The sequence below is a fragment of the Orbicella franksi genome, chromosome 6 (assembly GCF_964199315.1).
Source record: "Orbicella franksi chromosome 6, jaOrbFran1.1, whole genome shotgun sequence".
NCBI classification, from domain to species: Eukaryota; Metazoa; Cnidaria; class Anthozoa; order Scleractinia; family Merulinidae; genus Orbicella; species Orbicella franksi.
Window position 1 is genome coordinate 24,743,519 of NC_138150.1, and position 21,145 is coordinate 24,764,663.

A 21,145-nucleotide genomic window follows, 5' to 3' on the forward strand; every position below is an offset into this window, starting at 1 on the left:
TGCACGGTTTTTTGGAATTGTACGTTTTATTGTACCCCTTTTGGTACGTTGATATTAAAGACCAGCTTACGGAAGCTACAAACTTTGACATTCAGAATGAAACCCAGAAAGGTGCTGAATATCTATATCACAAAACATGCAACAAACCAGCACTACAGGTACACTTCACCACCAATTATCCCTTCAGACCTCTCAAACTTTATATACCCCCTTAATTTCTGTCTCTTATAATTTACAATCCTTGTTTCAAATTGCACACTACATCTAAATTTCCACAGCACTTTCATAACTCTGGCTACATTAGTTTAATTTATAGCTCTTACGGGAGCGTAAAGTAAATAAATAAATTGAATTTATTACCGAGGCAAGAGCCTCCAGTGGCTGTCACTAGTCTTGCAAATAGACCTTTTTAGCTTGTGCAGTTCACTGTAAACTGTGAACCATCAGTGAGTAGATTAGGAGACGGAGCTGACGCTGGGTAGGGTGTGTACTGCGCATAGACCATCAACACGGAACCCACGCGTTGCCCTAAGCTGGGTACCTGAAGGAAAGAGCAACAGAGGTCGATCAAAGGAGAGGTGGAGGGATTTGGAGTGGGAGAGAGGCAGAAGATGGCTGTTGCAACTTGGAATGAGGCTGTCGCCGTTGCGAGAGACAGAGCAGATTGGAGGAGACAAGTCAATGACCCTATTCTCCGATAGGTGAGCTAGGAACTATGATAATAATGATGATGAGCTCAGGCAGTTTGTTGCCCCATTTCAGACCATGTGATGATACTCTTGGGAATTCTTGCTTTCAAATTTTCAAATAGTCGCGTGCATAGGAATGAATAATTTTTAGATGAATAAAAGAACAATTCTTTAAGAGAACATCACGTGGTATGTAAGGGAAAACACAGCGCCCAAGCTGAAAAGGTCTATTGTTATGAAGGAGATAGAAGCGGAAGATATATCGATTAAAACAAATCGACTGTTTTTTTAGAGGGTAAAACATCCATTACTGGTGACCCAGTTTGCATAAGATAAAAGGTTTACATGAGATTGATATAAAGGAAACATACGACATATTGCATTTTATTTCACTTCCAACATTTCGAACTTGTTAGTGATTAATAACTTGCGTAAAATTAAAAGGCATATCAGAGAAATCATAGAGTTAGAAACAATAGCTCCTCTCGGGGTCGCCGTCATTGCTTAAGTTCTCTTTTAAAAAGGCAATGAAGCAGCCGCCATCTTGTCAGCAACCGCACACACTCCTTGGCTACTCACTGCAGCGAATAAGAGAACGGCATCCATGACAGAACGCTAGTAGATTCAGATGACCTACACCTCTTTAAAACTTTTATTTCGATTCGTTCTTGTTAATCTGCACCTCTTCTGTTTTTAAGGCTAGGGGCATTGTTTGTGTTGTATACCTATAGTTTCGTTTGGCGAATCATGAAGACCCTTGTAAGCGGTGCGTGGTCGCCCAGTGGATTTATACTAATATCATTTATACTAGAAGTATTGTTTTTGGGAACTCGCCCGTGGCGTTGCGTGAAGACGAACTTTAGTTGTTGGGCATCTTCCCTTCTGGACAAGTTTGGATTGGTAGATCCAAGGAATTCTTCAAACTTGAGTGCTGGGCGTACTATCACAGTTTCTCGATACCACTTCTTACAGGTATAAAGATTTAAATGAATCCGGAAGATATTTTCGTCGCTCCGAAAAGTGGAAAATTTGCTTTCAATCTGAAGGCTGATATCTCCAATGTGTCGAAGAAAGAGAAAACACTACAAAACTAGAAATGGACGCCATGTTTTATTCACACCGCCAAGACATCATGGCTAGGGCAAGCTATAACAAATGCATGGCGTAACATTCAACCTTTTGCCGAAAAAAAAAACATTAATAGTAATATAATATAAACACAACCGTTATAAGTAATGGAGAGTTAACAGGTTTGTCCGGCTAACTGATACAGCTAAGTGCTGTCACAATTTAAACGGGAACCTTTGTCACTGTCACTTTAGGCAATGTTCTAGAATGTTTAGAGAATGTTCAAGTTAAATGTCTTTCTATCTCCACATATTAGAGACCAGAAAGTATCTTACAGATCTAGACGGGCTAGTGGTCTCACAACTCTGCCAAAGCGAGTCCTCACTTCGCTGGCTGGTGTTGTGTGGCACTCTGCTTCACTGTTGACTGGTAAGTCTCTCCGTGAATTGAGGTGTTCCCCATATATCAGATGCCCTTTGTTGTGGTTGTATGGTACTGCGCAACCGCGAGTCGGTATGTCTCTTCTAGATGTCTGATACTGGGCTATGCGTCTGACGAGGGTCTGTGCTGACCTGTTATGAGAATAGCAACTACTTTTGAAGAGGAGTCATCGGCGCATTTACGATAGGCAGTGGTGTTCTTAGTCAGACTTTACCTTTCCCATTACCGGGATGGTTCAGATACACAATGAGAGCTATGATTAATCAATGGTTTCCAAAGGCAACTATCGACCAATCATAGCTCACATTGGTTACCCAATCCATCCCAGAGCTGCTAATGCCAAAAGCTGACCTTTAATCTTCCCAAAGTTTCTGTCACCGGCAATTAGTTCAAAATGATTAATGAGGTTTTGGTGTTCATGGGAATGGATCAACAATGTGCGATCCCAGAGAATGCCTATTCCCCCCACAGAGGAGACTGTCTGATTTCCAATCCCAATGAGGAATATGGATATTTTTCCAAGAATAATGATATTTATTTAAGCTTAATTCCTGCTGTTTCAAAGTTTTGTTTCCTTGAGGGTTCCAAGTGAACGGGTTCAACTGTACCAGTATTTCATAACCAAAGAGCACAATGCACATAAGTCATTACATGAATGAGCTGGCTCTAAGAGCCCTTTGATTAACCTTAGTTTGTAGTAGTATTTTTAATCCTAGTTCTAGTTTTAAACCTTAGGTTTAGTCTCAGGTGCCTGCTAACTAAGGAAGAGAGGTTCATCAGCATGGTAGTGACAGTGGAGATGAAGGGGAGCTACCTGGCCTCTCACCCACCGAGTTAGAAATGTTGTTAACACCAACAGCAGAAACAGACAATCGTGGACAAGAGCAAATAGATGGTGCCCAAGAAGATTTGTTGCCTGACGATATGGAGGATTTGTCACCACATGGTGATGACATGACAGTGACAGAAGACTATTCTCCATCTGACTCTGAAACAGAACAGGAACCCTTACTACAACAAGAGCTAGCAGGATCTCATTATCCTGTGCGAAACCGCCGTCCACCAAATATTCTATGTTATGATCATCTTGGAAATCCAAGTTACCATCCAATTCGTACTTTGAGTACTCCAGCGACAACTGCCAGTGTTTCTGTTTCTTCACCAAGTTTCCTGCTACACCTTACGGCACCTTAGCCATGTACAATCATTAGGTGATACCTTATCATACACAAGTGTACTTAGCGTCTGTACCATTTGTGCCCCCAAACATTTATCAATGTGTGCCACCAGTGGCTGTTTAAGAAAACTTCAAGATTGTCTGCGTTAACGACTTGAACTCATTGAACTTTATTGGACTTAATTGAACTATTAACACATTGGTATCATGTTTTGTTTCTCGAAGAAAAACAAAGAGACTTGTTCAGTGATAAACTGTTAAGCAATTTAGAAACAGAGCAAGAACACTGTCGTTGGTAATTAGTCATTATTTGTTATCTTATCAGCAGGTAGGTTTCGAGTGTGAAGACCTGATCGCCCTTCAAAGTAATTTTTACTGCTAGGATGTAGGAAGCTGTAGCAATGCGTTCCAATGTCCAGGAGGACATCTCATTTGAGATGGGGAGTATGTAGGGGTCACCCCACCCCCACACAGTCAGTCACAGTCAGTCACGTGATACGTAGAAACTAGTCGACCACGAGGTCGAGAGACCGTAAAGTTAAATAAAACGGTTGGACAAGTCTATGTTTTGACCTTGCCTTATTCTTTTGTGGCAACGAGGGCTAACACACCTAACGACCGTGTTCTCTCAAATGCTTTTAAACGCTGTTTTAGGCTATTTGGAGTACTTTTCAAGCTCTATAGGTTAATTCTAGGTTGCGCGAAAAAAATTCTATCTGTTCGGTTATTCTAGGGGAACTTGAGTATTCTGGAATTTATTAGGGCTTTTTTGTCCATTTCCCGAAAACCTTAGGTCTTATCGCCTTTCCGAAAGTGATAGCTGACCTTTTTTCGGTACCCGAAACGACATTTTTAACAATCCGAAAGCAACAGACATTAAATTTGTCATATCACGAAAGTTCGAGGTGACAATTCTCTTAAGAAAATCAGAGGGGATTAAAGGCCTTCCGAACAGATAATTTACCGAAACGATCCGCTGGGTGCCCCTGATGTTTTTATTTATATTATATAACTTGTCGCTTATGTTTGCCCAATCAGTGCATTTCAGTATCATTACCTAATTAAACTAATATTGCTTCTAAGAATTTGAAACTACATTAAAAATAAATCTACAGTTATGAATTTTCTTAGCTTGAAAGTGTGCTGGTACTGCAATGAGAAATCACTCATTTTAAAATTGACAAGAAAAGACATAAACGAAAATACTGTGCTTGAGTCTCAAAACATTCACGTTTTCCGCCATTAATTGACGTTTTTTCGTCGTGGCTTGGTTTGTCGTGCAGGTGGTTTCCTCTTTCATAAAAGACTTTGCTGTTTACGGATGTTTAGTTTTCTTGCTTTCCATAACTACATCCCGGAGTTTAAAATTAACCCTACAGTTTTTCTCACCAATTTCTTTGTGCTCTCTTTAAAAAACGTAAGAATGGGGCAGTATAAGAACTGGAAAATGCTTTCATGTAGAGTGACACAAGCACCAGCTAATGCCAATTTTTTTTTCATTATAATATCGACCTTTCACTTTACATTCTAAATTTATTTGTAATTTAGCTTAACGGTCACGTCTAAAGATATGAGTCATGGCCCGCGCGCAGGAACTTTTTGACAGAGAATGCATTTGTAATATAAGAAGTGAAGCGTTACACAATTGCAAACTTTCTCCCGCTAAAGAAGAATCTTGTCACTGTACAAGTGTAAAAATTGATCAGCCGGCCTTAAATTCAAAATCAAATCCGATTTTGCTCAATGAAGTTCTCTTCACTGTAACGCCCCAGCTAATAACCTTGTATAATAAATCAGGGACTCAACGATATTCCTTCAGCGCGATTCAACGTTAAATAACGCTAAAAAACAGTGTAAACGGTATATTAATCAAAAAAGAAAGTAACAAATGCAGCTGGAAACATTTGGTGGTTAAAACGTTGTAGTCAATAGGATATTCGCCTGTAATAGTTTCGTATTTTCGCGGGATATATCTGTTCTTAAGTCTGAGGCCTGGCAAGGATGCCGCTAAGGGCAGCTGCCGACGAATTTTACCAGCTGAAATTTCACACGAAAATATGGAGTTGTCAAGGCCAGAAAAGCCATCTGGGATTGTTAATGAGTCGGCTGGCCCTGTCCACCCTAAAACGTTATCAGAGTAACACGTATATTTGGTGCGTTTTCCCCAGACGTTTATCGTTTTCAGCGAAAAATGTAGACATCTGAAAACGGTGTCCACAGTCAGGAGACAGTTTAAAACGGAACCCTATCTTATTAAAGGCGACAGCGAAAACCGCGAGCGTTTTCAGGTGGATGGCAAAAACGCCGCGGAAACGGTGTGGACATTAAGCGTTTAAATAGTTTTCGAAATCGCATCATTTCTAGAATGTGTTAGGGCGGACCGTTCCTCAGTTTCAATTCTCCTTGATGTACGCGTTGGAATTGGCAACATTGCCTCTCAGTGCCAGGAGGGTTATAGTAAAATCGGTACATAGAGTGATTTCAAACTTACATCGTCTCACAACTTCTTCAGGACATAAACTACTCTTCCACCACAAACAGCTGACATCCTTGTCCTCTGAACAATTATTCTGAAACATTTTGTGTATAGGAACATTGCTGCTGTTTTAAATTAAACCCGAAGACAAAAATCAAAGGTGACAGGAGCCCATCTAAAGGTGATTATTTGAGCTTGGGTCTCAATAATTCGTCCACGTATATATATCTGACCACGGAATTTCCCGTCAAGGCACACACAAGACTAGCTGCAAGCATACTATTCATAAAAAGTTGCTGTGTTACATCATGTTTTGCTTTACTTAATTAATTTTTGCTGTGAGAAAGTGGAGGTTGAGGGGGACGGGGGTTGGCTAAGGCTCTCCTGCCCCCCCCCCCCTACGCGGCCCCTGATGTTGTAGCATACGAAACGTCAAGCACAAAACAACCATAATTTTTACGACATGCGTTGTTTTGTCATGTTTGTCACCGCAGTGTGTCTTACATATCGTTGATTTTTAATTTTGGGCTGCCTATTGTGTAAGTTATTTTCCAGAAAAAATAAACTAAACGAGACAAACCACTGATTATGATCTCCGTTAGTTCTAAAGGGAAAAGAAAATAGCCAATATTAAGCTCTTAACAGGATTATGAGAGCCTAGAGTGATCGAAATTTTAATGTGGTGGGGAATTGTATTTATGTGAAGTTTCATCGGTTTGCGAATGAAAGTAAAACAAGACATTATAACGCTGTTACCAACTAACATAAAGGTTTTTGTCTGACAGAGAGTAGAGTTACATGAAATGATAAACTAAATTGTTATGATAAGAACAAATATCTCGACAAAAAAGATCATAAAACATCATAAAGCATTTTATTTTACCACCTTTTATTTTATTATAGACATAGGCATAGTTTATTTAACTTGATCGTACACTTAGCTATGGTAACGGTGCGTCCCATAGACTTGATAAGCAGAGTCTAACGGCCGGGACGCACCAGTTAGTTTACAGGTGCGCCAAGAAAACAAAATAACAAAGTAAATATGTACATTGAGGAATAAATATTAAACTAAACTAACATTACATAACTGCTATAAAATATCCTAAAAGATGTACTAAAAAAATGTATATAACAAATAAAGAAGCCTAAGCCTTGTACTACAAAGTGATAAAACATGACAGACATTTGAGAACACTTGAGAAATGTAGAAAACACTCGCCTGCGGCTTGTGTTTTCTACATTTCCCTGGTGTTCTCAAATGTCTGTCGTGTTTTATCACAGTGTAATACACGGCTAGGCTTCTTCATTTGATTTATGATATAGATTTTACCTACTGCGAGTAGAAACAACAAAGCACACAGACCGACAAACTGACGCAATTGAATTTCTATGTTTTATACTATGATAAAACATGGGTTTTTTTTTTACCAATCAGGGTTCTATTTATATTATAAAAGGATATAAAATGCATATAAATTGTACAGACAAGACCTCTTTACAAGTAAAAGATATGAAAAGGAAAAAAAATTGTTAACATTAGTTCACATATGGCTGCTGATGTCACGTCACGTAATGCAGTCCTAAACGCTCTATAGCTGGTCGAGGATCTGCTCAAGTTCGGGAGGCTGTTCCATAATTTGCATCCAGTTGCAGTGGGTTTATTTAGAGTTTTTAGCAAATCCCTCCAGGATGAAGATTTAATTTGCCAATAAAACAATTGTTTTGTTTTATTTTATTGTTAAGTTACACATCGTTTATTGGATTTTCAATTTCTATTTCCTAACGATGGTGTTATTTCCCGTGTTTATAGACGTTCTATGCAAGCTGATAACTATCTAAAAGGTCCTTAAACGCAAAACAAAATTTCTGATCGCACAACTTTATTTACCTTACAATTGTTATTTTTGTATTATCGAAGATAAGATAAAAACGTTTGTCCTAGTACAAGTGATTAGTGGACCAGGATCTTAACGAACAAAGACTTTCCAGAAATCACCAGAAGACACTCCAACCAAAAAGTCGTCACATTCCCATCTTGAGCCTCCTGGAGTCAGCAGCCAGTGATATGAACTTGCTGCAAAAGCTGCATGGTCGTACAATCTATTTTGCAATAGAGCATGGCCCCATTTGCCGACGTAATGACTCGTACCATCATATCCCCACTGGTGGCAAACTTCTGCCAATCTGGAGTTGTCATTCTCCATTCTAACAAACGAGCCACAGGCATCAGGCAGGAAATCCGTCTGACCGCTGAAGTACTGGACTACAGCTTCACCAATCCTGTTAGCGACCGTGGTCACGTGGAACGTACGTCCCTGTTGTTTACTGCAGTAGAATCTCAGTTGAGTGAAAGATAGGTGTATTCGGAGCTGATTCATGGCATCCTTGGTCAGAAACGTCTGGTTGTTATGGTAACTGCTGATTCCGCGGTATGACGTCTTTACTGACATTTGTGGGGATGAAGGACTGTCAATCACAACGTTGGAGACTAGAAGCCAACCTCCTTAAATAAAACAAAGTTCAGTGGTCACGTGAAGAAACAAAAGCAGTTGATATATATTCGCTTTTATCAAGAAAAGGAAAAAGCAACAAAAAGATTAGTAGGTGCAAATGCTCTAAAATTGCTGCACAATAGAGGTCATATTTGTCGTGACGTTTTCATCGTTAATTACATCAAACAATAAAGCGTGGATCGTGAAAATTTTGCAAAACTTTACAGCATGTTAAATGTTCGTTCTATGGCGGACCAATTAGATCTTAAGGGGAATTTGTTTTAAAAGAGAAAATGAACCAGCCGTTAAACGCTCATTGGCTAGTTTTTGTGGTCAATAAGAGCACAGACAGATACATGACGCCATGACAAGTGGATCTTGACAATTTTTCCAAACTTTCATAGCCTGTTTAATGCTGTCAATTCTCGATTATAATCGACAAATTGCATCTAAACGGGAGCTCTGTTTAAGATGACGTTTCCTTGAGATTGAATCCAACTGTAAGGCCACAGAGGAACTTGTATTTGTCAAATTTTGACTTGGACCTCCATGAGTATAATTTGACAATGTTACGACGCAATTTATCAGCAATGAGAGGACAGACGCATAAAAAGCTGGTCTCGGGAAGCTGTGGGGGCTTTGTGCACTCCTTATTTAGAATTTAGAAAGTTTGAACTTTCATATCATTATCCATTACTTACCTCTGTCAGTTGTCATGTCACAGTAAACCTTGAAAGGGTTTCCACTCTTCTCAGGGTCGATCCAATACTCGCCGTCTCCTTTGGAGTCTCCTGAGTCCCAGATGTCCTTACAGGAATGAGCAGGCTGATTGGAATTCAAACCTTTTATAGCTGCAAAAAGCAAAACATGTTTTAAATAAAACTCTTCATATTCTTTTGAAGCAGAAGGGAAATCTTTCTAAAACGTCCGCCAACATCGCTAACTTTACTCTAAAATAATAATGCTCTTACGAGCACTGCGCGGTACGCGGGCACCTTTTGAAACAAAATTCACCTGCTTTATCAAATCATACAAAATATCGTTGCAAGACAAATTTTCAACACTCACGTTTTTCACATTTTTTCCCCTTGTATCCTGGATAACACTCTCCGTTCTTTGTTTGTTTGTTTTGCTCACGGGAAACATCGATGCAGGAGGCCTGTGTTGGGTTAAGATATGAAATAAACCGGGTCGATAAATTAAGTAGTAACAAGAAGGTTTATTAATATCCTAACCTATTAACTTTATATGAGTCTAGGATGGGTCTATGTTCACTCTTTGTAACTACACAAGCCAGCCTATTTCATTCTCAAAGACCGCACGAGAACAAGTTAGGGCGGGTGAAATTAACTAAAATAGAAAATGTGAATGTGCGGGAGTTTTCAACTGACCTGAACAGAGCCATAGTATGTAGATCCTTTCCTCCATTTAAAATCTCTTGGCTTCCTCTGTCGGGTTTCGTTGTTTAGTTCACAAATGCGTCGTTGTGCATTGTTGCCATCTGGATGAACATTAACCGACTTGCAACTTTTATTTTCGATGCATTTAAGCTGACATTCAAACTCATCAACAACAGTAACCGTGTCCATGGCATGACCAAGTAAGGCATGGTCTAAAAGCAGAAAGAAAATGAATATTTTGTCAAAGTCAGTGTACAGTGTCATGTCGAAGGAAAAGAGAAGGAGTCAGTTTAGATGACGACATTTCGCCGAGTAAAATAAAACTATATAAAGAAAATTAGGTTAAGAACTGTTTAAACCATTTACACTTAACGTTTTCGATCATTGAGATCATCACCAGGGTATCAGCTCTGCAAAAATCTGGGTGTTTTTATAACTTAGCCTTAAAGATTACGTAATATCATTGCCATAGGGAGCAATGTGAGTTGATTCTTCAGTTTTATCCAAGAGTGAACTGTATCTTAACAAACAAGTTTAAAAACTTCAGCTCACATTATTCCTCGGCGATATTGGGGTTGCGAAATCTTCTTTTAATCGTAAGTTTTTTGCAGAACTGACAGTCAATGATCGGAAACGTCTAGTGTAACTAGTTTATCAGCTTTTTACTAAAGACTATCTTTACAGTTTACATGTGTTAACTTACCAACTTGAGTTTCAAAAACGCTTCCACAAAAGTCTGTGTTCGCCACTACAAATAAGATCGAAAAGACAATGCTGATAGCCGCAATGGCCAACTGAGTCAGGGGCAAACTAGCCATCTGTAAGATTTGTTGTATGGCTCGTTGTTCTGTAACGAGTGCGGCTTCTTCCTTCCTGTATTAGTCTGATCCCAGACTGACTTGTAATCAAAACAGGCCTGACGGACTTTGTCAGTAATTCTATCCTCTTAATTTTTAATTAGTATTGTTAAGTGCTATGGACAGTTAATGGAGTATGGCGCTCTTAAAATGAATATTAATTTTGTTTCTTTTACCAAAAGTGATTGACATAAAAGTTCTGTTATGATATCAATATCATCCTTCCTTGTATCAATGCATCGTTAACTTGACAGGAATGAATCGTAAACTAGGAAGATAGATTCTTGTTGAAGTGTTCTAAAATTCTCAGAGGAAAATTTAAAGAAAATGTAAGGATAAGTAAGAGGAGTTTACATTAAAAGACACGGAACTTGCCTCCTTAATGGTTTGATGAACACATTAATCTTTAAAGACAAACATCTTCCATGATTTATAACCGTTCTGAAATTCAATGGCCAAACTGGGTTAAACAGCTTTAGTTCTTGCCATTCTCGACTTAAAAAATGAATTACGTCTCATTGGCACATGGGAATCAAAGGCTGATACTACCATTTTCGAGCTACCGTGAACGGGCAACGTTTTTCCGCGTTGTTCTGCTTGTAAAACATTTAAGTTTGTCGAGACAAACTGTCGCGTTTTTTAATTGAACCAATTAACGTTTAGAGCGTGGACATGTCAAGTTTTGGCAACTCCGCCTGAATGTTTCTTTAGTAAACATAGGTTTGGAAAACGTTGCGTAGAGTTTTTTGTAACTAAAGAGCAGCTCCCTGAAATAAATGAGAATAAATATTTCGAAATTTCTAAAGGGTATTAAATCTGCGAACCGAGGAAATCAGCTCGTGGAATTTGAGAATCGTCACGGTTGTACAGGACCAATTTTTTTTTTTATAGACTTAACGGTTTGCTTGACATCTTGAGCCGAAGAATTCTCATGTAATGACAGGTGTTATGTCATGTGTTCTGGCACCCAAGTGAGGTAAGGCGAAAACTATGTAAAGCTTTTTTAAATTTTTGTGCAAACAGGAACAAAGCTCATTCCAAGAAATAATTACCCGCATAATTCACAACAATGAAGACACCGAAATGAAAATGGAGAGGATGTTTCTAAAACTGAGACCGGGGACCGGGAATGGGAGTCTGGGAACCAGTGTACAGCCGTAACCCGCCTGAGAATGCAACATGGCGCACAAAGGAAAAGAAAAGGGAACAATTTGGAGAAATGTGAGGAAGTGTTACGGTTGTAAACGTGAGTTTCTACCGGCTGTGCCCCCAGATCATGGGCCCAGTACGTTCTTGTTAGAGTATAGTCCGATTGGTACTGGGATAAACAAAGCATGAAATGGCGCCTGCGGTGAAATTCGAATCGGTATTATCACAAGTTACGTCCCCAATCGGTAAGGCCACAGTCGTTTTTAAATAGAATTTCAAGCCTTTATAGTCTACTCATATCTTCTCACTTTGTGCGTGAGATGTCATATCAATTTTTAAAATAGCAACACGCAATATGATATCGAGGACAAGTGACATAACACATGACCATCTTTGAACGTGGGTCGTCCGCTGTCTTCGCATTCGGCAGCTAGCATGGCGGCCTTTTGGAGATCGGCAAGTTAGCTGGCAAATCAGGTGAGCAGCGGATAAATAACCTGTGGCCTGGCCGCTTTGTTAAAGACAAAATATATGAAGAACGTGAAAGGAATACAGTCGAACCTCCGGTTGCGACCACCTCTTCTCAGTGACCAGTTTTCCAAAATACCAAAATTTTCCAAGTCAAATCACTATATTTGGAACCTCTTGTAAGCGACCACCTCTCGTAAGCGACCGCGACCACTTTTAGAGCTAAAAGATTGAATTTTGCCTTTGTTTTTAACCTCTCGTAAGCGACCACTTGACAGATAATGGAGCGAAAAATGGTTAATAAGGTGTTGTAACATTATCACATTCCTCGGTAGTACAAGAGACGGAAATTTCTCAACGGGAAGAATCGCATTTTTTTCTCGAAATTGACTTTTACATGAGTAAAACGGGTTAAGTCTCGGCAGTTACCATATTCTAATGAGGAAAAATTTGGACCCATTATGGTCTAAGCTCTCGTAAGCGACCACCTAGGTTTGAGGCGGTCGCTTACGGGAGGTTCGACTGTATTCCACAATAATGCTAATCAGTCCGGAATATCCCAATATATTAGGACATCTGTGATGTCACAAAACTCACGTTTAAACCAATGAGAATGCGTCTTTTGGTTGGAGTGTTGTGTTTCACAACAAACCAAGAGATTCAAGATGGTGGACAAAGAGAGTCGCGAATACTTTCCAATGCCATGAATGCGAGCCTTCAGGAGGTGTTATTTATTTTGAATTGAGTTAAATACTGTCCAAATTATAAAATGAAAGAAAAGTTTGTGTTCGCGTTCCATGTCACAGACAATTCTGCCCAGATGACGATTATCCTCGGACCGAAGGAAGCACTAAGGAACGCAATGCGGGCTCAGTTTGACGAGCTGCTGTTATCATTCTTTGGAAAGCGACCGTAAAATCGGTAAGCATCATTACTCTGCATTTTTCTAAGCACAGAAATAGTCGATATGAGAATTGAGGCTTTCCTCTTATCTTGGGATTATCGGGCCGATATCGACAGCACGGGCGTGTTCTTATATGCCAGCAAAGATAAATTGTAAATGTCCAAAATGTTATACGTTTTGGCTAAATCGAGGAAATTAAATCATTATTAAAACAGAATTTTCAATAACGCATACGAGTGAGAAATTCTTGTTCTGTTATACAAAATGAACTAAGCTAGAAAAATGTATCCAAAATTTCAGTCTTGTCAGATGCATGGATAGTCAAAAATTCGGTTAATATATTCTTTGTAAATCTGAAATTTCTCCATTTTGGTATTTATTTCAAATATTTCTTGTATCTATTTGTTGCTGTGCTAAAAGATATCATGTCTGATTTCCGTATTTAAATTATGAAAGCTAACATATAATTGCTGACTTTAACAAGTTATTTACCCAAAAATATCAAAATATAATTCCTGGACAGGTTGACGAGGGAGCATTCACAATCCATCCCCATGTCCCAAGGTTTTATTATATATTTATTTAAAGTATACCAAACAAATTCGGTCTTGAAAGTGAAATGCATTTTACTTTATTCACTCTTTAGGTACTCTTAACCTTGAATTTCCCTCTTGGCAGAATGCAGGACCTGAAACAAATCGCAAGCGCTTACAAGATTAATACATTGCTTACAGATGTCAATATTATTACAAATGTATTTTTCGTTTTAAAACATGAATTTATTTTGAATGTAGTTACCACATTAGTCTCACTAAGTAAGAGAGTGCCCTCAAGTGGTCTGATGACTCTCATGTTTTCTATTTTTTATTACATGTTCTTAACCAAATTGACATGTTTCCTGTTCACAACCAATTAATGTTTTGCATTAGTTTTACAATTAGTAATGTTCAACCCTTAGCACTACATTCTAAACTCTTGTACCTTTTCAGTCTTCGCTTTCATAATAATTATTTTGCAAAAATATTACTTTCTGGTACATTCAAGCTTCATGGGGAGGTGAAAAGAATCATCATCTACTAGGAACAGCTGCAGTGTCTATAGTTTTTTAAAAAATGCCAAAAAAAGAATACAATGCCCCCTACAAACCTTGACTTACATGTTTGCATGGCCCTCAACGTCTGGTAAACGAGCACAAACAATCTCCTCTACCCTTTGCACCATTCCTTAGGATACAGATAGAATCCATTTACAGGGAATCACTGCACCACCCCTGGCCTGTCTGTTTCGCTGGCATTTCTGTGCTGTGGGTGGTTTTCAACAGGTTGTTGACTCAGTCTCCGGTGATACAACTGGGGTGCACATTCGGTGAATCCACCAATACAGAGAGCTCCCAAAAAAACTTAATGATTAGAAGTCAGTTCACGTTCTCCCACTACCAAAATGGTCGCTTATTCTCCTTCTCAACGTTTGGTCGCAAAAAGTCGTGGATAATGCTGGCTAGACTCTATGCGAGACTGAAAACAACAAATTTTCTTTGTCCGCATGAAAGGTCCACCATTTTCCCTGCTAACATGCTAACAATAGGGACCTTAAGATACGAGGACGGGAAGGCCAGGACGGCAACGGCAGTGGACGCGGGAAACTTTCGCGGGTCCCGTCGTGTCGCCAAAAACAAAATGCTTAAGATGTGCATTTTCGCAAAGGACGGCGACGTCAATAATTGGAACCTCGCACAAGCTATTCACAGAAGCAATGACATCCATTAGACTATAAAAGAGATGATAGAAATCTTATCCTATTAGGCTTAAACGATAGTGAACAGCGATGCTGAATTTCTTTTTCTTTATAAGCGAAGCATACATCTGTCAATATTTTAATAGAGAAACCATAATTTCCGTATGAAAAAATTAAACGAACAATCTGATCGACCTGCTTCAGATGGCTTTTTACCACTAAAGCGTTGGGGAATTCTGTCGCCGAAGAATCCTGACTTTTGTTGAACGTTTCAATTTCCATCTGTAATTGTAACAAGCATTATAAAAATCAAACAAACGTTGCATCAAATTCTGGGTAGTATAAAAACAACAACTAAACATCAGTTTGAAAATGTGTATTTTATTTGCTCGATAGATGCTCCATGGCATTCATTCTTACAACAATTTATCAACTGTACTTACACTGTTGTATTCTCAATGCATAGAGTTTGTATTGAGCTTGCACACTCGTGATAGCGTCTGCACAGTGGCTGTAGAAACACAAACGAACAGACGAGGAATATTTTTACTCACATTTTCGTATCTCAGCGTAGTATTCTGCACTACAATCACGAAAACTGTGAACGCTATAAACATTTCTATCAATATAAATGAAAATAAAGTCGATTGGAACAGTTATCGGGGCAAAACAAGTGCAAAATACTCACGTCTTCGATACGACGGCTAGTCGGGCGAAATGGCGTCCTCGACGAGATGAGGACGGCAGAGAGATCAGGCGAGAGTTCTCGTGCGCATGCCCGGTTGAGTCAATTTACTTCCGGTAGCCGTCCTAGCTCGTCCCGTGCTGGTATCTTAAGGTGCCTAGTAGCTTCAGGACGTCATGGCCGTCCTAATACAGCGGGATATCCCGGACTGCTAATGTTGGTAAAAGATGACCACGGAAAAGCGACTGCGTGACACTCGATCGATATGTTTTTAGATGACATGTCACGTATCAGACGAAAAACAGTCTTTATTCTCTGTCTGTGTTTTGTACCCAGTCTGCAGTCCGCATTGTGTACCCGGTCTGCAGTCTTCTAGTCTGCAGTCTGCATTTTGTACTGACCGATTGGGGCAGCATGTGACAATACCGATTCGATTTTCTCCCCAGCTCAGGCGCTATTTCATGCTTTGTTTATCCCAGTAACGGCATATTGGAATTTGGGGCACAGCCTATAGAAACTCACGTTTACAACCATAACACTTCCTCACATTGTTCCCTTTCCTTTTCCTTTGTTCGCCATGTTGAATTCTCGGGCGAGTTACCACTGTACACTCGTTTCCAGAATCCCGTTCCCCGTTCCCCGTTCTCCGTTCCCAGTTTTAGTAACATCCAAATGGAGAGGAGAGTACAATTTCTGCCCTCAGACGCGCTGTCTAGCTGTGTCTAACCCTGTCTGCTCGATTCAACATCGCTTTTCCGTAAAATGTTGTTTATACCACTTATTTGCATAAGCTGAAATAGAAACTTAAAAGAACAATTTTAGTATTTGAAAACGGCAAAATTGAAGATTTCTCGTAGAAGGAAAAGCCAGCTCGTTGTTTCGTGTAAAGTCGTGACTGATCCCTGCTGCGAGAGTTTGGCGGTTATCTTTTGCGGTTTCATCTCGCATCTGATTGGTCGCGAAACAATAAATATTTTTCTTGTTTAATCAACATGGTAAGTGACACGCAGTTTTGCCTGTAGAATAGGAATGTTGTATAAACTAAGAAGTAACCTACCTGGACGGAGCCATTGTATGTAGATCCTTTCTTCCATTTAAAATCTTCTGGCTTCATCTGTCTGGTTTTGTTGTTAAGGTCATTCCACTGAAATAAGAACCTGCACTGAGATTTTTGTGAAACTTTGCTTATTGATTGTTTATATTATAGGAACTTAAATTTTGAAATAAAAATGAGGGGTCCCCATGTTCGTTTAGGGGCAACAGCACCTTGTTTATACCCATATAAATCCTTATATATATAATGTTTGGTAAATTTATGGTTTCCTTCGATGTGGAAAGTCTCTTTACCAACATACCTCTTGAGAAATGTATTGACCTGGCGGTCAATTACATTTCCGAGGGCAATCCTGACCTTAAGTTAAGTAAACCTGAACTTAGAAGCCTTTTCACTGTAGCCACCGCCCAGACCCATTTCTTATTTAACGGTTCTTTCTAAGACCAAATTGACGGTGTGGCCATGGGGTCTCCCCTTGCTCCCGTATTAGCCAATCTTTTTATGGGGCATCATGAGAAACTATGGTTGGAAAATTTTCAATGCTCTAAAATTTTATTTTATCGTAGGTATGTTGATGACACTTTTTGTTTATTTCACTCGGAGCACGATGCTGTTATATTTTTTGACTACATTAACTCGAGGCACCCAACATAAGGTTTACTATGGAAAAAGAACTTAATCGCAAATTACCCTTTCTAGATGTTCTTATTGATAATAGTGACACTAATTCTTTCCTAACTAGGGTTTACCTTAAGAAAACCTTTACTGGGTTATTAACTAATTATTTTAGCTTCACCTCGTACTCATACAAAGTAGGTCTCATTAGGACTCTTGTTGACAGGGCCTACGAGATCAACAACACTTGGTTGGGGTTATACGAGGACATAACCAAGCTTACTGAAATTCTCAAAAAGAACCTTTTCCCTGCCCATTTATTTGAAAAAGTGGTTAACCGTTACATCACTGGGACCCATAGCAATCATTGTCCCCGTGGCTACCCCCTTACCATCTAGCCCACGTTTTACTTTAAGCTGCCGTACATAGGCCATTTTTCTGTCATCACTCAGAAGAAGATTCGACACTTAATCAAGCGCTATTGTGATGATTTAGACATCAAATTAGTTTTTTCTTCCTTTAAGATAGGTAACCTTTTTGGTGTGAAAGACCCTATTCCCGGCGGGCTTCGTTCACATGTGGTTTATAAGTTTACATGTGCGGGCTGTAATGCCTGTTATGTCGGCGAAACCACCCGACATTTTTCCACACGCGTACGTGAGCACTTAGCCGTTGATAAGGCCTCTCACATTTTCAAACATCTTCAGAATTCTGAACGTTGTCGCTCATTGTGTTCAACAGACTGCTTTCATATTTAGATCACGCCACTACCAGCTTTCAACTCAAGATAAAGGAGGGTATCCATATTCAAAAAGAACTACCTTGCCTCAATCAGCAATTACACCATGTAAATCTAAAATTATCCTTTTAATTTACACTTTTTCACGTTCTTTTGTTACTATTTGTCTTAATTAGCATTTTTGTCTACTTATTATTCAACTTGCTTTGTAATCATTCAACTGAAGATAATAGAAGTTCTGTCGAAACATGTCTTGTAAACTTAAAAAATTGGTCGTTTTCCTTAAAATCTTAACGTGTCTGCTGTTATCTAGACCTTTTGGAAGCACCATGATTGTAGTCACGATTGCTTGCTAAATTCACGTTTCCTACGATTGCTCTTTGTTCTACACTGAGAATTGGTCCATATTTATTTTACAGAGAGAAATTTATTACTCAATTCAAAACAACAGAAAAAAAAATGATAGGTTACCATACTCGTTTGCGAGAAAATAACGATTATACTCTAATCACCCTGAAACGATTATAAAATATTTTGTAACTAATCTTAATAAACACAAACACAGCATCAGGGGCGGGCATCTCGTTTATTGATGCAGGATACAGCGAGCGTTACATCATCATAAAGAAAATACAGCAGTGAATAAACAGAAAAATTAAAAAGCAAAGTTGAAAGAGATGCCTTCGAGTGGCTCTTGCATAACTTACAAATTCTTAAATAGCCTACTAGCCCCTTAGGGATTCACGCCTAAAATACTTCTACAGTTAACATGAACCATACATAGTGAACATACTCCAGTGTAATTAGTGAAACGTTACAAAATACATTTTACCTGTATGGCGAGGTCTAGCTGTAAAAAAAAAGCCGCCATTTTTTAATTCGCGCGCGCTAATCACGCGTGAAATTATGCGCAGTAGGGGTGTGCAGTGCAATACTGGGGAATAACCTCAAGCTCACAAATGCGTCGTTGTGCATTGTTGCCATCTGGATGAAGTTTAAACGACTTGCAACTTTTATTTCCGATGCATTTAAGCTGACATTCAAACACATCAACAACAGTAACCGTGTCCATGGCATGACCAAGTAAGGCATGGTCTAAAAGGGGAGAGGAAATAAAAAATGTATTGAATGCAAACTAAAAAGACTGAATAGAAGGTAAGAGGAGCGTCTTAATTCACAGGTGTCTCCTTACCAACTTGAGTTTCAAAAACGTTTCCACAAAGTTTGTGTTTGCCGCCACAAATAAGAATCCCTGGAGAATATTGAGAGTTGCAATGATCAATTGAGTCAGGCAAGAGTCAGACATCAAGATGCTGTGGTGAAAACTTCGTCTAGAAACTATGGTTGACACATAAATCTGCACCACTGCTTTGTAAATCTGAGCCCTTTTATGCCTAGTCATGACCATTTGTGTTTGATATTAACCATTTAATTTTGTTACGTTTGAAACACTTTCAGGTCGCTTCCATTAACTTCTTCATGTTTATATTTATATCATAAAACTTGTGGCTTTTGTTTGGTTAATGAGAGCATTTCAGTATCACCACCTAATTAAACTAATAGGAGAATGTTGAGAGCTGATATGATCAACTGAGTCAGGCAAGAGTCAGCCATCGAGATGCTGTGGTGAAATCTTCGTCCAGAAACGATGGTTGACACATAAATCTGCACCACTGTTATGTAAATTTGAGCCCTTTTATGCCTAGTCACGTACATTTGTGATTGATATTGGACATTTGGTTACGTTTGAAACGGCTTCCAGGCCGCTTCCATTAATCTTCATGTTTCAGGGGCACCCAACGACCGTTTCCTCTCAAATGCTTTTAAAGCTCAGTAGATTAATTTTAGGTTGCGCTAAAAAATTCAATATCTGTTCGGTTATTCTAGGGGAAATTGAGTATTCTCGAATTCATTAGGGTTTTTTTTGTCCATTTCCCGAAAACCTTAGGTCTTATCGCCTTTCCGAAAGTGATGGCTGACCATTTTTCGGTACTCAAAACGACATTTTTAACAATCCGAAAGCAACAGACATTAAATTTGTCATATCACGAAAGTTCGAGGTGACAATTCTCTTACGAAAATCAGAGGGGAATTAAGGCCTTCCGAACAGATAATTTACCGAAAAGATCCGTTGGGTGCCCCTGAAGTTTATATTTATATTATATAACTTGTCGCTTATGTTTGCCTAATGAGAGCGTTTCAGTATCACCACCTAATTAAACTAATATTGCTTCTAAGAATTTGAAACTACATTAACAAAAATATATATCTACAGTTATGAATTTTCTTAACTTGAAAGTGTGCTGGTACTGCAATGAGAAATCACTCATTTTAAAATTAACAAGAAAAGACATAAACGAAAATACTGTGCTTGAGTCTCTAAACATTCACGTTTTCCGCCATTAATTGACGTTTTTTCGTCTTGGCTTAGTTTGTCGTGCAGGTGGTTTCCCCTTTCATAAAAGACTTTACTGCTTATGGATGTTTTAGTTTTCTTGCTTTCCATAACTACATCCCGGAGTTTAAAATTAACTCTACCAATTTCTTTTTGCTTTCTTTAAAAAACTTAAGAATGGGGCAGTATAAGAACTGGAAAATGCTTTCACGTAGAGTGACACGAGCACCAGCTAATGCCAAGTTTTTTTCCATTATAATATCGACCTTTTACTTTACATTTTAAATTTACTTGTAATTTAGCTTAACAGTCACCTTTAAAGATGCATGTACGAGTCATGGCCCGCGTGCAGGAACTTTTTGACAGAAAATGCATTTGCAATATAAGAAGTGAAGCGTTACACAATTACAAACTTTCTCCGCTAAAGAAGAATCTTGTCACTCTACAAGTCAGTGTAAAAATTGATCAGCCGGCCTTAAATTCAAAATCAAATCCGATTTTGCTCAATGAAGTTTTCTTCACTGTAACGCCCCTGCTAATAACCTTGTAATAAACTAGGGACTCAACGATATTCCTTCAGCGCGATTCAAGGTTAACTGAAGCTAAAAAACAGTGTAAACGGTATATTAATCAAAAAAGAACGTAACAAATGCAGCTGAAAACATTTGATGGTTAAAACTGTAGTCAATAGGATATTCGCCTGTAAAGGCCTGTCCAAACGGGAAATGTTTGGCGACCAAACATCATCAAACATTGTTTGGTGATCAAACATGCTGATGTTGAAGTGAGTGGCCAAACG

The 21,145-nt window shown here is 38.9% G+C and overlaps 1 protein-coding gene and 1 pseudogene across 1 annotated transcript; both read right to left on the bottom strand.

Annotated features, from left to right (window-relative positions):
- Window positions 1-7,351: 7,351 nt before the first annotated feature.
- On the bottom strand, window positions 7,352-10,672 carry LOC145490680 (fibrinogen-like protein A). Its single transcript, XM_081469768.1, has 5 exons — window positions 10,450-10,672; window positions 9,738-9,958; window positions 9,415-9,505; window positions 9,048-9,197; window positions 7,352-8,357 (listed from the first exon to the last, which is right to left on the bottom strand). Exons 1-5 carry the CDS (start codon window positions 10,562-10,564, stop codon window positions 7,822-7,824), a joined length of 1,113 nt encoding a protein of 370 aa, XP_081325894.1. The 5' UTR covers window positions 10,565-10,672; the 3' UTR covers window positions 7,352-7,821.
- Window positions 10,673-16,480: 5,808 nt separating this feature from the next.
- Window positions 16,481-19,614, bottom strand: LOC145490548 (uncharacterized; annotated as a pseudogene).
- Window positions 19,615-21,145: the final 1,531 nt, after the last annotated feature.